The sequence below is a fragment of the Pavona decussata genome, unplaced genomic scaffold (assembly GCF_977016875.1).
Source record: "Pavona decussata unplaced genomic scaffold, jaPavDecu1.1 SCAFFOLD_215, whole genome shotgun sequence".
Classification (NCBI taxonomy): Eukaryota; Metazoa; Cnidaria; class Anthozoa; order Scleractinia; family Agariciidae; genus Pavona; species Pavona decussata.
This window is the reverse complement of record NW_028145620.1, coordinates 1,414,949-1,436,146: the sequence shown is the minus strand read 5'-3', so window position 1 is coordinate 1,436,146 and position 21,198 is coordinate 1,414,949. Positions and strand designations below refer to the sequence as shown.

At 39.5% G+C, this 21,198-nt stretch overlaps 3 protein-coding genes across 3 annotated transcripts; all 3 read right to left on the bottom strand.

Annotated features, from left to right (window-relative positions):
• Positions 1-4,004: 4,004 nt before the first annotated feature.
• LOC146459913 (uncharacterized) lies at positions 4,005-12,626 on the bottom strand. Its single transcript, XM_085088843.1, has 3 exons — positions 5,811-12,626; positions 4,939-5,142; positions 4,005-4,681 (listed from the first exon to the last, which is right to left on the bottom strand). Exons 1-3 carry the CDS (start codon positions 12,597-12,599, stop codon positions 4,154-4,156), a joined length of 7,521 nt encoding a protein of 2,506 aa, XP_084944969.1. The 5' UTR covers positions 12,600-12,626; the 3' UTR covers positions 4,005-4,153.
• Positions 12,627-15,256: 2,630 nt separating this feature from the next.
• On the bottom strand, positions 15,257-16,891 carry LOC146459912 (uncharacterized). The gene has a single exon (XM_085088844.1). The coding sequence runs from the start codon at positions 16,889-16,891 to the stop codon at positions 15,257-15,259; it is 1,635 nt and encodes a 544-aa protein (XP_084944970.1).
• Positions 16,892-17,748: 857 nt separating this feature from the next.
• Positions 17,749-21,100, bottom strand: LOC146459911 (uncharacterized). The gene has a single exon (XM_085088845.1). It carries the CDS (start codon positions 20,566-20,568, stop codon positions 18,937-18,939), a length of 1,632 nt encoding a protein of 543 aa, XP_084944971.1. The 5' UTR covers positions 20,569-21,100; the 3' UTR covers positions 17,749-18,936.
• Between the last annotated feature and the right edge of the window lie 98 nt (positions 21,101-21,198).

Below are 21,198 nucleotides of genomic sequence, written 5' to 3'. Positions count from 1 at the left end.
CCGTAGGACATTAGAAATACTCGAAACCACAAAGCTCCTATGGATTTGGAAAGGATAGCTATATAACTTGGTTCAATTTAACCGCTTCAAATCCACTGATTGTATATCACATAATTCTGTCCTTGCAAAACCATTCGTGATTTTTCTTTGTTAGATTTTATAAAACCTACTACATCTTTTGATATTTTACTTCTTATATGCGAGGGCGGTACTTCAGTAAAGTTGTACCTTAACCACATCCTGTGTCTGGATTTTACGAGCAGGTGGTTTGGTGAATATCATATGAACTTTGGCCATATTTAGACCCTCCTGTGGTTTAGTCTCATTATTATATATAACATCCTTTCATCGTGGGAGATGAAGACATGAAACATTATCATATTCAAAGCTAAATAAATCACGTCTTTCTAAACACAAACTCGTCCAGTAGCAAGATGTAGCGATCTGAATTTGTAACAAATTCTTGCACTGACCACTTCCAGGGATATAAAGGTTTCCATATCTCTGCTTATTCAGAAAACTATCCTCTCGGTGGTTCCGAGTATTTTGAACCGAGCAAATGCATGAAAAGTTTTGGCAAGTAATCTGAAACGACTTTGTAGCCTTATGTTTATACCAACTTGGCAACGTTTGACGAGAGACTTGGTTTATGCTTAATGAAAAGAGTATAAGTCCTTTTTTCTCCCCAGAATGCGAGATTTAGCTCTAAGGCTACTTTCTGGAAAGGAACCAATCAAATGAAAGGGATATTAAATATTAGACAAATGTTGACCGCGGGCTGAGATTGCCAACATGACGAAAGGAGACAGGGAAGGATGGAGTACCTGTTGCACGTTTAATGTGTTTCCAATCCAATATGTGTCGAGTTGAACCATGAACGTGACCTATTTCAAATGCCAGATGTTAGGCTTAACTGCAGATAAAAGAACTTGATTAACAAATGTTAAACCATCGTTGTTTTGTACACAAATAAAGCTGGAACGATGATAGAGCCCCACGATTTCTGCTGTGCTGGTGAAGTGCCCTACCGTGTTAGCTATAAAGCCAGCTGGAAGCTTCTACAATCCCAGGTGGAGGGGGATTTTGAATCACGCCAAAGAAGTGATGGGAAAAGCACAAGGAGCAGAAGTTCCTAGAAATTCCAACGTGCTCATTGTAACTAAAAGATGCACCAAAAATATTTGACCAGGATTTGTGGGCTCACTCTGGTTTCTAACTCGATTTAACCTAATTAAAGTACTTAGTACGTTTCTTGGACATTCTGAGAGAAAAAATTTATATGGAAAGCTGTATGTCAGACGTTATAGGAAAACGCTAGAAGAGACATTAATTCTTTGCCAGGTCATGAAGCAAAATTTTATCATGGTGAATCAGCCGATAAAAATGAGCATGGATTCGGCGAATTTTTGACGGCGTTCCCTCGAGCTAGGTATAGAGTTTGTACTTTGGGATTACGGAATAATGATGGTGTCAACCTTTGTTTAGCCTAAGCCAATTTAAACTTAAACTTTTTTGAAAAAGACCCTGGAGTATTAAAAGCATTATGGGTAACTGGGAAAACATGGTGGAAAATGTGGAAGTTTGCATGGAAAAGGAACGCTAAATGATCTTTGCTGGAAAAACCTAACTCACCAGCCCAAAGAAGATATAAATGTAGAGGCCTTAGCCGCTCCTTTTCGTTTCAAATGTTTTTTTTGTTGTTGTTGTTGTTTTTGTTTTCGTTTTTTGTTTTGTTGTTGTTGTTGTTGTTGTTGTTGTTGTTGTTGTTGTTGTTGTTGTTGCCGTACAGTCTCTGTAATTCGGGGAGTACAACATTTGCTGGTCTGATGTCAATTCTTTCAAGTTGTTTGTTAGGTTTGGAGCGAAGAAAGTGACAAAACTAAGTATTTCAGAATAGATTGTTTGGCTGTCAGTTTTCATTAAAACCATGTTTCCCCGATTAGCCATCCTGCCTTAATTTATCTTTAAACGGAATTTTAATCGATTACTCCGCATACACTGAGCTTCATTGACACTCGGGGCGAGTTAGATTTACTAATCTTAGTTTATCAGTGAAATATGTCCTGCACGCTGTACATTAGGGCGTTTTCGTGTCTCAAAGAAAAACTGCAGAGCGTGGCTTTAGTAAAAACACATCCAAGCACTCATTTAGATATCCTGAAAACCTTTATTTAATGAAAACCCATTGTTAAGCTAAAATATTCAACTCGAGTCTGCCCAAAGAAGATTATACGTCCTCTACCTTTCTACAATGAAATCTCTCTTTACACTTGCAATACACTGTGAAACAGGAAGGTAGTGAGAATAAGTAAAATAATCACGTTAAGTTAAATGTATTTGACTTCAATCACAGACCCCGGCTCTCAGAACTAACATAAACAAAAGGTTATAGGAAGAAGGAAGAATTAAACATAAGACTTCGTGGTTTACTAAAATAACCTAGGCCAAGACAGGATTATATATAACATATCATAGTACGCTTTTCTCAAAAGCTGACATGAGCCAAAGCCCTTTGAGTAAAAATTTCCAGCGAAATTGACTACATAATTTTAATATGTAACTATAGAAAATAGCATGTAAAGTGCTCCTTTCACTGAAAGCCTTCATAAGTTCTTGAAACAAGACATTCCCTGTAAATGTCAGTTAATGAGATACAACTATATGTAACGTACTCCATACCATAATGCCTTTTATTTGGTCAGGGTTTAGGTTTCGTTCTTTTCGAGCATTCTTCATTGCTCAAAGATTTAGAATGAAGGCTGTATGACTCCGCTAGATAAAAGACATCTCGATTATACCTTTCTTCCAAAATTCAAACTTTAAAGCAGTTTAATTAGCTCTTTAATTAGATTAACTTCTTTAGTTGAAAATTTCAAAAGGACGTTAGCATAGCAAAGGTATCAAACATGCACATGTTTATCAAACTATTTCAAAAGGTGATATCTATACCCTTTCAAGTTTTATGTAACCGTAAAGATCATATATACTAGTACTGATGCTACCTCATCCCTCTCCTATTTTAACGACTGAATACTGTGCGATTATCTTAAGAAACTTGTAAGTACTGTTTTGCTACATTACAATCTTTAAAAGGTACTTGCTTCTTGTTTTTTTTCTTTCTTGCCTTTTGCAGAGTATGTGCCACGGGGGCAAAACGGTAGCTGGTGTGGATGCATGTTTAATTAGTATAATTGTTTAATATCACGTATCTGTTATGAGAAAAAAATGTAAACATTACGCATTTGCTTGACGTGATTGTTGTAACTGTAGTGTGACAGTAATAGTGTTACAACTGTACTGTAATGTAATTACAAATTAATTAATCTCAACAGTGTCGGGAATCTTGTCAGTATTGTAATGTAGTAATGTAGGTATTGTAAGTATTGTTTAGTGTAAGCATTGTAAGTATTGTAAGTAGTTATTTAGTATTGCAAAATAAAAAAAAAATAAAAAAAAAAGTACTGTTTTGCTACCTAAAATGTTTGAACAAAACAGGTTCCTAACTCCCTCTAAGACATTAAATCACAGTGATTTGCTGATAGAAATTTAATTTCAATGCACTCCAAGATTAACAAACTTAAGAAGTTTAGCTTAATTCTTTCAAAAGAAAAAGAAGATTTAATAACAAAATACTAAACAATTTTTAAAAAAAAAATTAAAAAATGATTACTGTACATTTGAAAACCTTCACCTTTGGCCGCCATTTCGACTCCTACGGAACTTAAAGTTACAATAATTGTATCTAAATGCAGTATTGAATAGTAATTATGAGCCGATAAAAGACCAGAAAATTGATCTGTTTAGTAAATACATTGTTTGTTGTAAGATAAAAAGCCCCCCCCCCCCCCCGCCCCCTATCCCCCCAACCATTCGATTTCCCAATAATGGATCCACTAGACCAATGACCAAAATACAATATTCCGGTTTTAACGATTATAACCCCTGCTGTCCTGTCCCCTCCCCATACCCCCACCCCGCCCCCATCAACGCCTTCACTTCTGTAGTTTCTCTAAAATTGCCAATAAAACCATCCATAATCACAATGTTTTATGCTAACCAATAATATTAAAAAGATTTAGAACTGATTTGTGCAGTCTCAGATTCCTAATCCTGATATATGCTTCCCTGGCTTGCTTATAAGCGGTATTTACGGTTATTGGGCGGCCGGATGGTTAATCCCCTCTCCACCATAAGATGAGCTTCTGATTGTCTCGCTTGTGGCATTTCCACCTGCAACACCAGCCGCAAATCGCGTGTCAATACCAGAATAGCCACCCCCCGTAATCATTCCGCTGGCTAGCGAATTCACCGTGGTCTGGTTGAATGAGCCACCGACCAAAGCCTCGCTTTGTCCTGTCCCAACACTTGAGGCGCCAGTGAAGTACGCGTTGCCCAGTCCACCTGATCCTGCCATGGATCCTCCAAGGGCATCTGAGATGCTCCCGGTCGTGTGCATGGTGTGTCGAACCCTTTCTAGAATGTCGCCATATGACAGCCCTGAGCTCATTAAGGTTTGGCCATTTGTGTTGTTTTGTCTTGAAGAATAGCTCGGCTGGAACACTCTGGACTCAGATCTCAGGCCAGCAACGTTTGAACCCAGTAAAAGATCGTTAACTCCTCTGAACTCTGTTTCTCCCCGGTATGTTACGGTTGGGCGTAGCATGTCGCCTCTGGTTACACTCTGTGAAATGAATTAAAGCACGAGCTGCATCCATGTTTTGTACGAGAACACAGTCTTAGATTTTTTTGTCTTTCGTATGACGGTGATGTATGAAGGATAAAACGTTCTTACAAAGTCAAGATAAGTAATATAATTTGTACAAACGGGTTCAGAGACGGTACAAATATGATTCGATGCAGTATACTCTCGACGTGTTTATAAATGAGTTACGTTTTAAGTGCATTCGTATTTTTACAGTTATAAGGTACGCTTCTTACCCACTCCTCTCTGTTAGCTGTCTCGAATTCTTTGTTTCGAGTTTCTAAGGTCTTCAGTCGATGACCCATAACTCTTAGTTCCCTTTCAAGCCTCTCTGTTTTGGCTTTGAGTGTCATGTTTCTTTGTTCCATCAGGTTGATTTGGTCTTTATACTGTCTCACTTCGCATTGTGATGAATGGTGGGACGACACGTCCGAACAAGCCTTAGAAAAAAAGACAAATCCAAATGTAGTATACCATCACAACAGTCGCATTTCAAAGGAAAAGAACAGCGAGCTATATAAATTAAACTGAAGTGACATCCAGAAACGAGTAACTTAAATTCAGTCTTTCTCGCGCACATTGAACGTTCATAGCATTTCCCTGTGAGTAAGCGCCAATAAACTTTGTGAAGTTTTTTGAAAATTAACTGGAAATAATTTGGTGTGGCAGTCCAAGATCATGACAACCAAATTAGCAGGTATGTTCAGTGTTTCAGAAATTGACCGGACCAACAATTATCGGAGATTTTTATTTATAAAAACCCGATCATAGGATAATATCAGTCATTATGATATTTCTGAGAACTAGCAGTCATTTAATCGTCTTCTGGTCGTTCTTCCAAAATAAAATTAGCAAGATCTAACAACATTTCTTGGTTGTTTTTGTTAAAACAATTACTCCGTTCCCGCTTGTTGGATATGGGATGATTATGTATCACTTCATATCTAACGCATGCTTGTGGAATAAATTAAAATATACTGCTGGACAGAAAGGAGAACCTGTAGAATTAACCCACACATGCACGCACAGGGCACAAACAGACAAAAAAGTAGGAAGAAACTTACGCTTAAACAAAACAAAGCTATTAACGTAAACAATGTAAACCCACCAGAACATTTTTCACTTGGCTTGCAATCATCGTTTTGCCAATAGCATCAGTTTTTCTGTCCATTTCATCTCTTGCTTTGCTGAGCTTTCGTCTCATGTCTTCCTGCATTTTTTCCATCTCTTCTTCTAACTCCTGCTTTTCATTTTCAAGTGTTTCCTTTAGCTCGGTTTTTTCTTTTTTAAGTTTACCGATTTCTTGTTGAAGGTTTTTAATCTTGTCCTCCATTGGTCTTCTCTCACGATCAGCCCGCTCCAAATATTCTTGCTCCATCTGAATTATTACTCTACCCCTTGATACCTGCTCTGTATTCATCCTGGTATTTCCCGACAGCTCGTTACTTAACAGCTTCGCTTGAATTTCTTTCCTTTGATCTTGCAGGAAAGAAATTTGCTTTGTTAACTCCTTGATTGTTCGCTCAAATTTTTGTTTTTCATCATTTAGCATTTTTCTGTACTCCCGTTCCATTGTCATCTTAAAGTCTTCCCTGCTTTGAATAAGGCTCTTTTCTGTAGCCATTTTCTCTTCCTGTTGTCTCATCCTCTCATTTTTTTGTTGCAACTCCAAATCTTTAACCTTTCGTTCTGTTAAAGACATCTTGCGTCTAAAGTCATCGATAATCGCTTGCAACTTTTTACGTTCCGAGGACAATCTCTCTTCGTAATCTTCTTTAATCCGTAAGGTTTCCTCGTCTTTTTTTCTTGCAGCCCTTTCGAGAAGGGTCACTTTTTCTAGATCGTGATATCGCGCAAGCTTTTCTATTTCTTGTTTGTAGCAGTTCTTGGAATCTCGCTTCTCACATTTAAGGGCATTGATCTCTCTCGTTAGACCGTGGATTGTTTCCATTAGCTTCTTCTTCTCATTCTGCAACTGGGTTTTATCTTTGTCGAACTTGGAAGTTAGAACCACCCTTTGTTTTTCAAGTTGGTCTTTCAATCTTTCCTCTTCTGTATCTGTGTTGCTGTTTTCTCCCAAACTATAATGTCTACTTTGAGTCTCCGTCATTCCAATCTTGGGCCTAGAACCATTTCTATATGGGCGAAGTTTCTCCTCAAACTCAGTTCTTTCTTTCAGCAGCTTGTCATTAAGGTAGTCTAGCTCTTTTCTATGCTTTCTCTTTAAGTCATCCATTTCGTCTTCGAGTAAACGGCGATAACTGGTCAGCTTCTCTTTGGCTTCTCTCACTTCTTCCTCTAGCTTTGTTTTTTCCCTTGATGCTCGGTTTAAAATTTCCTCCTTTTCTTCATTAAACCTTCGTTGCATCTCTTGGGTCTTCTTCTCCAAGTCATTTGCCCTGGGATTTCCTTTAAAGGTTGCTGTCGTGGCAACACTGGATTTATGATGAACTGGAGCCATTTGACTATCATCCTCTAGTCCTCTTTCTAATGCCGATTGCTTGCCCGTGCTGCTGAAAGATGCCTTGTCACCGCCACCTCCTACAACTTCTGTTGTCGTTTTTCCTTCTACTCCTCGCGTACTATACTCAACATCACGGAGTCGCTTTTGAAGGCTCTCGTTTTCTTTCTCAAAGTAACGCTCCAACGATTGCTTTTCTCTCTGGAATTCGTCGGACATCCGTTGTTTTTGAATTTCCAGGTTTCTGAGTTCGTCCGCGTGTTTCTTATTAACATCTCGTAACAAAGCTTCTAGACTTTGTATTTCCAGCTTCAATTTGTCATCGTGCAGATACGTTGCTTGATTTCTGGAATCTCCCGAAACTCCATATGCGTGATCAGTATTAGAGGGGTATGTTTGACTTATGCCTCCACCCTGTGTTTGGGCGTTTCCCAGTGTTTTTTCTTCTAAGTACCGAATTTTCTCTTCAAGCGCTTTTGTGGTGTCTGTTTGCATCTGAAGTCTCTTCTCACAAGCATCTTTTAACTTCGTTACCTCTTCTACCGCTCTCGCTTTTTCGTTTTCGTAATTTCTTGCTAAAGTTACCTTTTCTTGTCTAAAGGATTCTTCAATATCTTGGATTTTCCGTGTGAAGCGTTCAGTTTCATCTAAAAGCTTTCTATTTCGCCTCTCCCCCTCATCCAAAGTACGCGACAAATGATCGACCTCCCGAGTAAGGTTTCTTTGAGCACCTAAAAGCTCATCTCGTTTACGAGTCAGACGAGTGACTTCTTCCTCTAGCTCTTCGTTTTTCCTCTTTAAGTCTTTGTTCTTTTTGGCTTCTTTCTTCATATCCTCTAACTTGTCCTGGAGATCTTCAATTTCACTCTGTAATTCTTTTTGCTTCACTTCACGGTGTTTGTTATCTCGTGCGGTCAACTTCGTTTCATCTTGGCTAAAAGGTGTACCCTCGGTCCTCCGATTGTAAAATGCCTCTTCCGCGTTGTGACCATTTCCTCCTCCTTCTCCTGACAGAATATCGTTTATTTTGTATAAAAGTTTCTTATTTTCTATCTCCAGCGTTTCTCGTTGTCGAATCTCATTGGTCAGCTGCTCTTGTAATTCACTGTTACCCCAACTAGGTCTCGCATTCATTTCCTTTTGACCGCTTATAAATGAGGTGCTATTATCTTGTTTGGTAAAACCTCCATATCTACCGGCTTCTGCTTCCTGTCTTCGTTTTGTTTCCTCCATAAGTGACCTCTGCAGTTTGTTTATTTGAGTTAGGTATTCCTGGGTTATCTCATTGGCTTGTTTTTCGATCATACCTTTAATTTCCATCCTTTCGCGAGTAAAATCCTCTTGCAATCTCTGATTTCTTTCCTTTAGGTCCATGATATCACTGAGTAAACATTTCATATCGTTGGCGAGTCTCATCTTACCTCGTCGCTCTTCTTCATACCTTTGTCGAACCACTTCAATATCTTGGTATTCTGCATCTATGCTCGCATATCGATCTCTTCCACTAACGCCCGAGGTCTTTACTTCCTCTCTTAGTCTGTTCCTGTCCTCCTCCAGCCGCTGAACTTTTGCCTGTAAATCCTTTACTTGGTTCTTTGCAATCTGAATTGCACTAGATAGGTCAGTTTGAAGTCGCAATTCCACCCCTTGAATTTCTTCTGAATGTCGTTTCTTCATATTGACAATTTCCTCATCCTTTTCCTCTATGACCCTCTCACTCTCCTTCAGTGATCTCTCCAGCTTCCGCTGTTTTTCTTTCAAGCGAGTTATCTCTGCTGTGGAATCCCTTCGTATCTCTTCTATCCTCTCCTGTTGATGCTTGTTTGTTCGTTTCATCTCTTTCATGCTGCTTTCTAACCTTACTCTTTCTCTCTTTAGCTCGATGAACTCGTTTTCTCTGGCCAAACTAAATTCGATATTCTTTAAACTTTCTTGACTCTCGTTCTTCTTGCTTAAGACGTCAAGTATTGTCCTGAATTCTCTGTTCTCCTTCTCCAGTGCCTGTATGTTTCTTTTGTATTCTGCAATGTCTGCTCCATCATTTCCGTTCTCCAATGCCATACTGTTTATCTCTAGTGTCTGTGCTATTACCCTTGAACTTGCCCAGTCATTTAGATTTTTCTGCAACAGCTCGTTGTCTCGTCTCAGCGAACGGATGGTTTCATCAAATCCGTTTATGCTGTCTAGCATTTCTTGGTACCTCTCCTCGAGATATACTTTTTCGTCATTTTCATTTCGGTAATCTCTTTCCAAATCTTCCTTTTGTCTCCTCTCAGTTTCGTATGCCTTCTGAAAGCGTTCCTTCTCCCGTTTTATGTGCTCACATCTAGATTTATAGTAATCATAATCATCTCTCATTTGGGAGGAACTGCGTTGGTTTTCCTTCGCACCATGAACATGGGAAGTGGGGCTATGAACGCAGCTTCGCGTATCATTATAATCTTCACGGGGGCTCGTAATATACTCTACTAAAGTGCTGTAGTCTTTTACGATATCACAACAGTGGTGGTGATGGTCCTCTCGCATTGTGAATTGTTCTTCCCGTGAATCTAAGGCTGTCTCTTTCTCTTGTCGCAGTTCATCATAGCGTCCTTCAATATATTCCTTCTCTTTTTCAAGTCGGCTGATCCTCTCCAGAAATTGATCTATTAATATGTTATGATCACAGCTTACTTTTTCGGTGACAATTTCCCTAACACGGACAGGCTCGATTGCCTGCGGCTTTTCTTTCTTTCTATTTATGTCACCTACTGCCACTTCTTCGACAGTAGAATTTATTTCTGGTGTTACGGGTTTTCCTGGTGCCTCGCGTTTTTGTTCAGGACCTTTTGTTTCAGCAGTTTCATTGACATTTTTGGGTTTCTTCTCTGACACCTGTGATGTAGTTTCTACAACTCCAACTACTTCTATGCTCCAGGTAGATTCTGAAGTAACTCCCTGTTCAATGACCTTGTTGTGTTCAACGGGTAATGGCAGTTCCTGAATGGCAGTTGTGTCTAATGGGATTTGTTGTGTCTCAGAAATCGTTTCTGAAGGCGGCTGTTCTTGAGGCTGGACTTCGTCTGTGCAGCTTATCGTCTCGCTTGGAATCTCCAAAGTTGTTTCTTCGCTTGTTATCTGTGTGCTTTCTGTCACTTCATTCGTCATATCTAATTTTACTGCCTCTTGTAATTTTATTTCTTCTTGGACCTCTCGTTCTACGATTTCTTCCGAAGCCAGCGGAATTTCTTGAATTTCTTCTTCCTTTATTGAGCTTATCTCAGCACTCGGAATCTCTTGAATTACTGATTCCTGAGAAGTCATGTCTAATTGAAATTCTTCTATTGTCGTCTCCCCTGTTGAAACACTTATTTCCTCTCCTTGTAAGTCCGATGGAATTTCTTGTATTTCTTGTTGATTCATATCTAATGGCATTTCTTGTATAGTCATTTCACTCATTGAAAATTGTTCTTCTTGAATTTCACCTCCTTCAATATCCGCAATTTCTTGGCTTGTTATTTCCAGTGGCATTTCTTGTGTTACTATTTCATTCATCTGAATTTGCTGTTCTTGAATTTGGCTTCCTTCATCAAAGCCAGCTTCTTGGCATTGTGTTTCTGATGACATTTCCTTAACGGTCATTTCACTCAGCTGTGTCTCCTCTTGTTGTATCTCTTCAACCTCGACGACGCTATTCTTTTGTATTTCTAACGGCATTTCCTGCATAGACATTTCTTGCATTTCCAACGGCATTTCCTGCATTGACGTCTCTTGTATACACATTTCTTGCATAGACATTTCTTGCGTAGTCATCTCTTGCATTGCCAATGGCATTTCCTGCATTGACATCTCTTGCATAGACATATCTTGCGTAGTCATCTCTTGCATTTCCAATGGCATCTCCTGTATTGACATTACTTGCATAGACATCTCTTCCATCGACATTTCTTGCATTGACATCTCCTGCATAGACATTTCTTGTATCTGTATTTCTTGGCTATTCATATCAAGCGGAATTTCTTGTATTGCCATTTCAGTCATTTGAAACTGTTCAGTTTCCAATGAACTGCCTTCTACACTCCCAATCTCCTGAATTTGCGTCTCTAATGACATTTGCTGCATAGACATTTCCTGCATCTGCATTTCCCCACCATTCATTTCTAATGCCATTTCCGTCATTGACATTTCACTTATCTGTATTTCCCCTCCCTCCACAATTCCCATTTCTTGTATTGACATTCCACTCATCTGAATTTCACCGCCTTCTATAAATCCCACTTCCTGTATTGTCGCCTCACTCATTTGAAGTTCTCCTCCTTCAAGAAATCCGATCTCTTGACTCTGCATCCCTAACGACATTTCCTGCATCTGCATTTGCTGTCCATTCATTTCAAGTGACATTTCTCCCATTGCCATTTCACCCATCTGAATTTGTTCCCCTACAATTTCGCCGCCCTCCAAATAAATAACACCTTCAACACCATCACTTTGTATGTTTTGCATAGACAACTGTTGTGTCTCAATTGATTGTTCCCCACTCATACCTACTGACATTTCTTGTATTGTCATATCACCTCCCTCCATAAAGCCGATCTCTTGACTCTGCATCCCTAATGACATTTCCTGCATCTGCATTTGCTGTCCACTCATTTCAAGTGACATTTCTCCCATTGCCATTTCACCCATCTGCATTTGTTCCCCTGCAATTTCGCCGCCCTCCAGATAAATGACACCTTCAGCTCCATCACTTTGTATGTTTTCCATAGACAACTGTTGTATCTCAATCCCTTGTTCCCCACTCATACCCATTGACATTTCTTGCATTGTCATACCACCTCCCTCCACTGACATCCCTTGCATGTAGATCATCTCACCATTCATTCCAAGTTGCATTTCTTGTGTCATCATTCCCTGTGATTGTGCTCCTGCACCATCCATGCCTTGCGCTGACATTTCCAGTAATTGCGTTTCTCCGTATCCTGTCGCTGTTTCCAAAATAAACCCCCCTTCTAACTGAATCTCCTGCCCGGCATATTGGTCTGATCCTGCCATAGACATCTCAGTCATTCCCATATTCTGTATTTGCATTTCTTGGGTTAACATTTCCCCAGCGCTTCCTCCGCCTGTAAATTGCTGTCCTTGAATAATTTGCCCGTCAATCATAACTTGCTGAGAAAAGCCTTGTGATTGAGAGTCAATAGCTAGTTCCTGGGACGTCATTTGCATATAGGTTCCGTCTTGGGTGAAAAATTGCTGTCCGCCATTTGCCTGTGACTGCATTATCATCATTCCATCTCCATTCATTTCAAATGAGCTCATTTGCTGTTCGCCTACCATCTGCATTTGCATCTGAGAGTCCATCTTTGCAGCCATAGTTTCAGATGTCATCTCAATATATCCCCCATTTTGGATTTCAGTCTGGCCCTCCAGTACTTGACCCTCCATTTCAAACGACATCTTCGGAGAGGTTATTGGAGCATTTTGTTCTCCCAACAGACCTTCATCGTCTGTGTTTACCTTTCCATCAAGGCCTGTTTCAGCAGCAGCGTCCCCAGTTTGAATCACCTGCAAGTTTTTGTCTAACATTACGTCTACTGTTGAAAAACAGTCTTACCGCACAGGAACAATTCTCAGCGGGGGAGTACGACCTTCATTGATTTTGATTTTGCAGAGAATAATTCTGAAAGATTTACACACGTTTTTAACTTACCTTTTCTTCTCCTTCGTCACCATACATTTTAACTTGGATTGAGATATGTTCTTAGAAATTCATTGCAACTTTTCGAAAACTGCCTTAGCACAAACTGTAGGTTTACCTCTTTGGCGGTCAGCTCCACTTCAGCCACCGGTAAAATGTTAATGCGTTGCTATGTGGACCTGTCATTGGTTTATCTTATTATTTTACTGGTTTTACTACTGAGTAATTAAATGAAAGAAGAAACTTCTAGGTTTCATCGTTCTTATTAGCCTCGTCTTGCAGGTTGCGGATTAGAGGGGATCAATGTGATAAATCGAGATTTAAAATATGGCCTAAGCTACGCATTGTTTGCTCGACAAAATAATCCTCCGTTCAGCTTAAAATAATGAAAATTACAGACCAAAACAGACTATTTGGGGCTAAAGAGCTTGATTAAATAGACGAATATTTTCAGACCAATCAAAGAAGTAGAATTTGACTGTATTCATGCTCTCACTGATTTACCGCTAAAATAATCCCTATCTTTTTTGTGGTTAATTAGTAAATTATGCAAAAGCGTCTCTAATTCAGAGTCACTTTTAAGTTAAACGAAAGCAGGTAAAAAACCACACAGCTCCATGAATCTTCCAATATTGTATTGAACGCATGCAAACATCAGTTGTGATTGCATGTGGTTCTATTTTGTTTGAACCTGGTTGAGGCAGACTGTTACATTCAGTGCAGTTATAGTTGCAGCACGTATAGCAATATTTCCTGGATATATGCTTCTGTACTCCATACCAAACTTTTTCCTTTACTAGCCAATACAGTTTTCATTTGTGTCGATAATTATTTTGAGCAAGATGCACGTAACATGTTAATTTTACACTTGGTTAAAATATGCGGTTTCTTTTGTTTACTGACATCTTAGTTGACTATGTACTAAAGTTAAATTGTTGTGAACATTCGTTACAGCAACAATGAAATGGCTAAAGTCTTTGACTAGGTTGTTTGTTTAACGAAGAGAGTTAGATTCTCCGAACTGAATTCCAAAAGAATAGTGCTGGCAAACATATTTGACTATAAACTGACTTTTGTTATAATATCTCGTTATAAGAAACTCTCAGGTTTAACGAAGAGAGTTAGATTCTCCGAACTGAATTCCAAAAGAAATACTGCAAAAGCTCCGTATACTAAGGATGAAGTCGGGTTATTACGGATGTGGAATCCTTTCTGTCTGTGGCAGTAAATATGTATTCCCAAACTGGCTTCAGGTTTGTGTTGCAGTGTCTTCTTCACGAACGGGCGCAGTTCAAACTAAATTTTGAATGTTAATCGTTTAAGCGCTCTGTCAGTGTTTCCGCTATGTTTTAATTTCCGTCACTAACCTGGTGCGAAACTGATAAAGGTCGAAAGGTGGAGGGGAGAAAAGTTATTAAGAACAGATTTGATTACATTTGTGTAATATTGTTACTAAAAACCAATTTTATTGTACAAAAGTTTTCATTGTAAAATAGGCCTTTTAGAAACTGACTTTGGCAGAACACCGCAAAATTTGTTAAACGAATGCTTGATTCTAAGTTTTTAAAAGCAAAATAACAGAATTTTGTGTATGTACATCAATTAAATATGTACAGTGCCGGAGATAAGGCTTTACACTACGGCTAAAATAATAACATTTGCCTTGTCGACTAGAACTGCTACCGCTTGTCATAACAACAGCAGGGCTTAACGTATATTCCTCACATCTAGACCGAGATGGAAGGCACAAGTGCAAACATTGCAAATTTTCATCGGTTGAAAACAATTAGGTTTTAAGCTAAAGCCTGGCTCGTTACAAAACTTGCTAATATATCAGATGAAAACGCTCGCTGCAATCGTCTGCGATCGTGCGATGATATGGAAACCAATGTTTTGCGATCGTGCGGCCGATTCCCATACACAATCTCCTATCTAAAGTCCTCAGCTCTTTCGTCAGCAGTTTCTTGCCTGGGAAGCCAGCCACTGAGACTCTGACCCCGTGTACGAGGTTGAACTCACATCATAGTAGTTCATTTGTGACCAATTCCGCTGTCTAGAACGTATGCGTGCTTGAGAGATCACCTTGTTTAGCGATCGTTCGGGAGACTTTGCGATCATATATGGGAACACAACTTGTTGTAATCATTTGTGATCGAGCAAGTGAACATTTTCCGCGAACCTGTGATCATTTGCGATCACAGGAAAACCAAGCTTAAACGACCTTCAATTATCGCCCCGGCCAAACGGGCTAAAGACCTCGTGTAGTTATCTTGAAACTTCTGCTATTACTAGAAAGTTAACCTAAGCGCGAAAATTCATTGCAGTTTTAATGAAATCATTAAGGCCAGTCATCTATAGCGCGCTCAACCTCGTTCCCGACATTGCTGAGCGCTAACTTAACTGACTCCTTAGCATCTTAGCTGAATGGCATCTCGCAGTGGTGTTGAAATATGTCTTTAAAGGGTTCTTCTACAACCGTTAATATACTGTAACTTGACCAAACGGAGATTATGACAATATTTACCACCGCCACGATAATGTGTCTTCTCCATTGTTTTCTCCAGACCGCCATTATTGGCATGTTCTGGTAGCGAGTTTCAATAGCTATAGACACACTGGTGAAAAACCACTCAATAACAAGTGGAACTGAGGTGGTGATGGCAAATGACTGAAGGATCTGAAGAGGAGAATTGTCACTTGTGTAAAAATACTGATATAAATACAGAAAGCCGTTGACGGATATCACTGCACTTGATTCATACAACATGCTCATAATACAGATGTCAGCTCCAAGTCTCTCTTTACGAGGGGTGCGGAAACCTCCCAAAGGAATTCTTCTCTTTTCCAACACTTGATTATAAAAATGGTCTATAAGAACCATGGTGCTTCGTTCAATGACTTCAGCAATCCCATGAATCACGCCGATAACTACAACGAATGCCAGACTATTTTTATAAAGATTCATTCGCACTTGTAACAGTCGCAACATTAATGCTGACTCATAGTATAGTGGAACCAGCAGCACGAAAGAAGTTCCCGGATGGCTGATTCGGCACCATAACCGCTGAACACAAATACGTGAAGCCCCTTTGAGGAAAACTGTGATGAGAGGTGCAAATATCGCAATTGTAACTTTGCCGTTTTCGTCTCGTCTGTTGTATGCTGGGAAGATTAAGTTAGTTATCAGATTCCCCATAATAATTGTTGAAACGAAGGGAATAAGAAACAGTAAAATCAACTTGAACTGCTTAATTCCCCGCCTTTCACAAAAATGCCTCGCGACGATGTAAATTTGTGAACAGACAGATATGTAAAGAAGAATCCGGCTTGGAATTTGTCGCAAAGATTTGAACTTTAAATTTACAATTGAGATTCCGAAAGCTTGCATAGCGATTGTATAAGCAGAATCCAAAAAGAAAGTAAAAAAACAGAGAAGGAAAATTCTTAGTTTAATACCCGATATTTGAAATGGCTGAAAGAAAAATAGGACATTGGGAAAAAATAAGACATAAAGAAAACAACTGAAGAAAACTATGGAAATAGATATTACCCACTGCAGCTTAATCGGAATCGAATCCGCTTTGGATTGATCTTGGCAGATGAGCAGTGTTTGATAGCTGAGGTAATAAACAGCAATGGGGACGATTCCAACGATTGTGGCACTCAACACGGATATGTAAAACCCAAAACACAATGAATTCGACACTGTTCGAAAGATCGATGGTCTTAGCTGTTTCCAAGCCATTGCTGTATCCTCGCGTGTTTCCTGCGTTTCGTCGTTGTCTTCTGTCGAACACGCATCTATAAGCGTTGCGTTAAGACTGCTTCTCGTTAGATAATCCATAGAAGTTGCTTCGCTGTTACTGTATTCTTGGTAAATAACTTCATCGACAGGTTGACAATACCACTCCTTGCCTGTGTCCTCCAGAGCGTTGTAGCCAAACAAGTCTGAGAGATTCCCGTCTTGACTAAAATGATAGTGTTCAGCGACACTGCGAGTGAAGCTGTAGAGGATGTGCCCAAAGAACTCTGCAATAGTGTGGGCAAACATATTTGACTATAAACTGACCTTTGTTATAATATCTCGTTATAAGAAACTCTCAGGTTTAACGAAGAGAGTTAGATTCTCCGAACTGAATTCCAAAAGAAATACTGCAAAAGCTCCGAATACTAAGAATGAAGTCGGGTTGTTAAGGACATGAAATTCTTTCTAGCTGACGCAGTAAATATGTAGTCCAAAACTGGCTTCAGGTTTGTGTTGCAGTGTCTTCTTCACGGACGGGTGCAGTTCGAACTAAAGTTTGAATGTAATCGTTTAAGCGCTCTGTCAGTGTTTCCGCTATGTTTTAATTTCCGTCCCTAACCTGTTGCGAAACTGTTAAGGGTCGAAACGTGGAGGGGAGAAAAGATATTAAGAACAGAAATGATGACATCTGTGCTGTACTGTTACTATAAAACCACTTTGACACAGTCGTTTTTGATGAAATAAATCTGTTTTCTTTTTTCTCCTAATCAACAGTAGTATATTTTGGGCGTATTTCAAAAGTTCAGTCAAAAAGAGATGATACCGATGGCAATATTACTGCGCCCGGCAGCTTATGAAAGCTATGCAAGAAATAAAGTATTAAAATAAAGTATCACGAAGACATACTATTTTAGGAACTCGAAGAAAGACATCAACCATTTCAACTTGGTTTTGCGATAAAACTGTCGATTAGGAGAAAAAAATTTTATTTCATGTCCGTAGTAAGTGGGCTCTCAGAATATAAGTTACGGACACATGCTTTTTAAATATTATGTTTTATTGATACAAAAGTAAGACTGAGACATACAATTTAAAAGCAACAGAACGATGTTTAATGTTTTAACTGTAGCATAAGTTGAAACTGAAGAAACCCTAAGACTACGCTCATTAATGTTTGCTCAGTGCTTCAAAGACGAATGATAATTTATTTTTTTAAAAACAATCCGTAACTTTGCATTCGACTGAGAGTTCTGGTTTGTGGTTCATTCAGAGAGGCTGAATATGATAAAAATAGAGTTGATGTTGGCTGGCCGAAATTTGTTTTTGGCCTGACTCACGCCCAATGAGCTCTAAGAAGGGCCATAAACATATTAACGCCCAAGATCAACAACTCTATGACTATTATAATAATTTGAGAGGTTATTGAGAAAGGGAATCAAAGACAGCACAGTTAGCGATATCTACAACGCCGCGGGCGTCTCGTCAAAGGCTTTCATTGTTGCATAAGCCTAAAACTGTGGCAGAACACAGCAAAATTTGTCAAAAGAATGTTTGCTTCTAAGTTTTCAAACAGAAAATAACAGAATTTTGTTTGTGTATATCAATTAATTAAATATATGGTAAACTCAAAATAAGCTACAATTCCAGAGATAAGGCTTCACCCTACGGCTAAAATTACAAAGGTTTCTGTGCCTTGTCGACCGGAACTGCTACCGCTGGTCATAACAACCGCGGCGCTTAACGTATATTCCCTCTCAGCAAGACCGAGATGGAAGGCACAAGTGGAAACATTGCAAATTTTCATCGGTTGAAAGCAATTTGGTTTTAAGCTAAAGCCTGGCTCGTAACAGGTCTTGCTAATGTATCAGATGGAAACACTCGCTGCAATCGTCTGAGATCGTGCAACCGATTTCCATACACAATCTCCTATCTAAAGTCCTCAGGCTCTTTCGTCAGCAGCCACTGAGACTCTGACTCTGTGTAGGAGGTTGAACTCACATCATAGTAGTTCAATTTTGGCCAAATCTGCTGTCCAGAAAGTATGCATACAGGAGAGATCACCTTGTTTAGCGATCGTTCGTGATACTTTACGATCATATATGGGAACACAACGCGTTGCAATCGATTGTGATCGAGCAGGAAAACCAAGCTTAACCGGCCTTGAATTATCAACCCGGACAAACGGGCTATAGACCTCGTGTAGTTACCTTGAATCTTCTGCTATTACTGGAAAGGTAACTTAGGCGGGCAAAGTCATTGCGATTCTGATGAAATCATTTTATCTCAGGTCAGTCGTCTATAGAGCGTTCAACCTCGTTCCCGAGGTTGTTGAGCGCTAACTGAAGTGAATCCTAACCACCTGAGGTGAATGGCATCTCGCAGTGGTCTTGAAATTTGTCTTTAAAACGTTCTTGTACAGCAGTTAAAAGACTGTAACTTGACCAAGCGCAGATTATCACCATATTAACCACCGCCACGATAACGTGCCTTCTCCACTGCTTCCGCCAGACCGCCATTATTGGCATGTTCTGGTAGCGAGTTTCAATAGCTATAGAGACACTGGTGAAAAACCACTCAATAACAAGTGGAACTGAGGTGGTGATAACAAATGACTGAAGGAGTTGAAGAGGAGAATTGTCACTTGTGTAAAAAAATTGATATAAATACAGAAAGCCGTTGACGCATATTATCGCACTTGATTCATACAACATGCTCATAATAGAGATGTCAGCCGCAAGTCTCTCTCGACGAGGGGTACGGAAACCTCCCAAAGGAATTCTTCTCTTTTCCAAGACTTGATTATAAAAATGGTCTATCAGAACCATGCTGCTACGTTCAATGACTTCAGCAATCCCATGAATCACTCCGATCAGTGCAACGGATTCCAAACTCTGAAGATCTACTTGTAAAAGTCTAAGCACTATCGCTGACCCACAATACAGCGGTGCCAACAACACGAAAGAAGTTCCCGGATGGCTGATTCGGCACCATAATCGCTGAACGCAAACACGTGATGCCCCTTTGAGGAAAACTGCGATGAGCGGTGCAAATATCGCGATTATAACTTTTCCGTTTTTGTCTTGCCTTTTGTATGCTGGGTAAATTAACTTAGAAATCAGAGTAGCGGCAACACTTGTTAAAACACAGGGAACAACGAACAGTAAAATTAACTTGAAGCGTATAATTCCAGACCTTTTACAAAAATGACTCGTGATGATGTAAATCTGTGAACAGATAGATGAGAAAAATATAATCCGGCAAGGAATTTCTTGCATAGTTTTAAACTTTAAGTTTGCAATTGAGATTCCGAAAACTTGCATAGCAATTCTATAAGCGGAATCTAAACAGAAGTGAACAAGACCAAGAAGGAAAATTCTTAGTTTGAGACCTGATATTTGAAATGGCCGAAAGAAAAATAGGACATTGAGAAAAAACAGGTGGTATATGAAACAGACGAAGAAGATTTTTGAAATGGTTATAACCCACTGCAGCTTAAGTGAAATCGAGTCCGCTTTGGATTGATCTTGGCAGCTGAGTAGCGTTTGATAGCTGAGGTAATAAACAGCAATGGGGACGATTCCAACGATTGTGGCACTCAACACGGATATGAAAAACCCAAACCACAATGAATTCGACACTGTCCGAAAGATCGATGGTCTTAGCTGTTTCCAAGCCATTGCTGTATCCTCGAGTGTTTCCTGCGTTTCTTCGTTGTCTTCTGTCGAACACGCATCTATAAGCGTTGCGTTAAGACTGCTTCTTGTTAGATAATCCACAGAAGTTGCTTCGCTGTTGCTGTATTCTTGGTAAATAACTTCATCGACAGGTCGACAATACCACTCCTTGCCTGTGTCCTCCAGAGCGTTGTAGCCAAACAAGTCTGAGAGATTCTCGTCGAGGCTAAAATTATAGTGTTCAGCGACACTGCGAGTGAAGCTGTAGAAGATGTGCCCAAAGAACTCTGCAATAGTGTGGGCAAACATTATCTGCTTGCAAACACTCTCTCGTTTACGAATATTTCGCCATTTAATACAGATACTACGATATAACGTAGGTAAGTTGAAACCCTGAACGACTTACAGAAGATGATACCGAATGGTACAAATCTTGGCTTTCGGCCTGGAGTTATAGACTGAAAGATTAAGTTGAAGCTTAATTTGAATGTTGATTGTTTTACCACACTTTTCAGTTTCTTAAATTTTTCATTTATGTTTCAGAACTTAATCAGACAAGCAGCACAAGGAACTTTGAACAATCAAATGAAAGCTTTTGAACAAAACTTGCTGTGGTGCTGTTTATTATGCTGTACAAGGTGGTTCTAACTTTTGATGCAAAAAATAAACGGCAGACTGATCCTAACAGTGGAGATGGCGAACTTGATCGAAATAAACAAAAAGGCGCTAGAATAACTGAAAGACATCTAAAAATTTGCCCGATATTTCGCTTTACAATACAAACCTTCCTCGAGGGCTGAACGGCTGAACGTTCAGCCCCCGAGGTAGGTTTGTATTGCAAACCGAAATATCGAACAAATTTTAAAATATATGTTCAGTTATTCTAGCCTTTTTGTTTATTTCTATCCAGCTTGCCACCTCCGCCTTTAGGATAAGTCT

Excerpts from the sequence above, each read along its gene's own strand:
- LOC146459913 (XM_085088843.1), bottom strand. The coding sequence starts at position 12,599 with ATGTCGTTTGAAATGGAGGGTCAAGTACTGGAGGGCCAGACTGAAATC. Across the intron at positions 5,143-5,810 it reads GCCAAGTGAAAAATGTTCTG|GCTTGTTCGGACGTGTCGTC; the intron begins GTGGGTTTACAT and ends TTTTTTTCTAAG. Across the intron at positions 4,682-4,938 it reads CAGCTAACAGAGAGGAGTGG|AGTGTAACCAGAGGCGACAT; the intron begins GTAAGAAGCGTA and ends TTCATTTCACAG.
- LOC146459912 (XM_085088844.1), bottom strand. The coding sequence starts at position 16,891 with ATGTTTGCCCACACTATTGCAGAGTTCTTTGGGCACATCCTCTACAGC.
- LOC146459911 (XM_085088845.1), bottom strand. The coding sequence starts at position 20,568 with ATGTTTGCCCACACTATTGCAGAGTTCTTTGGGCACATCTTCTACAGC.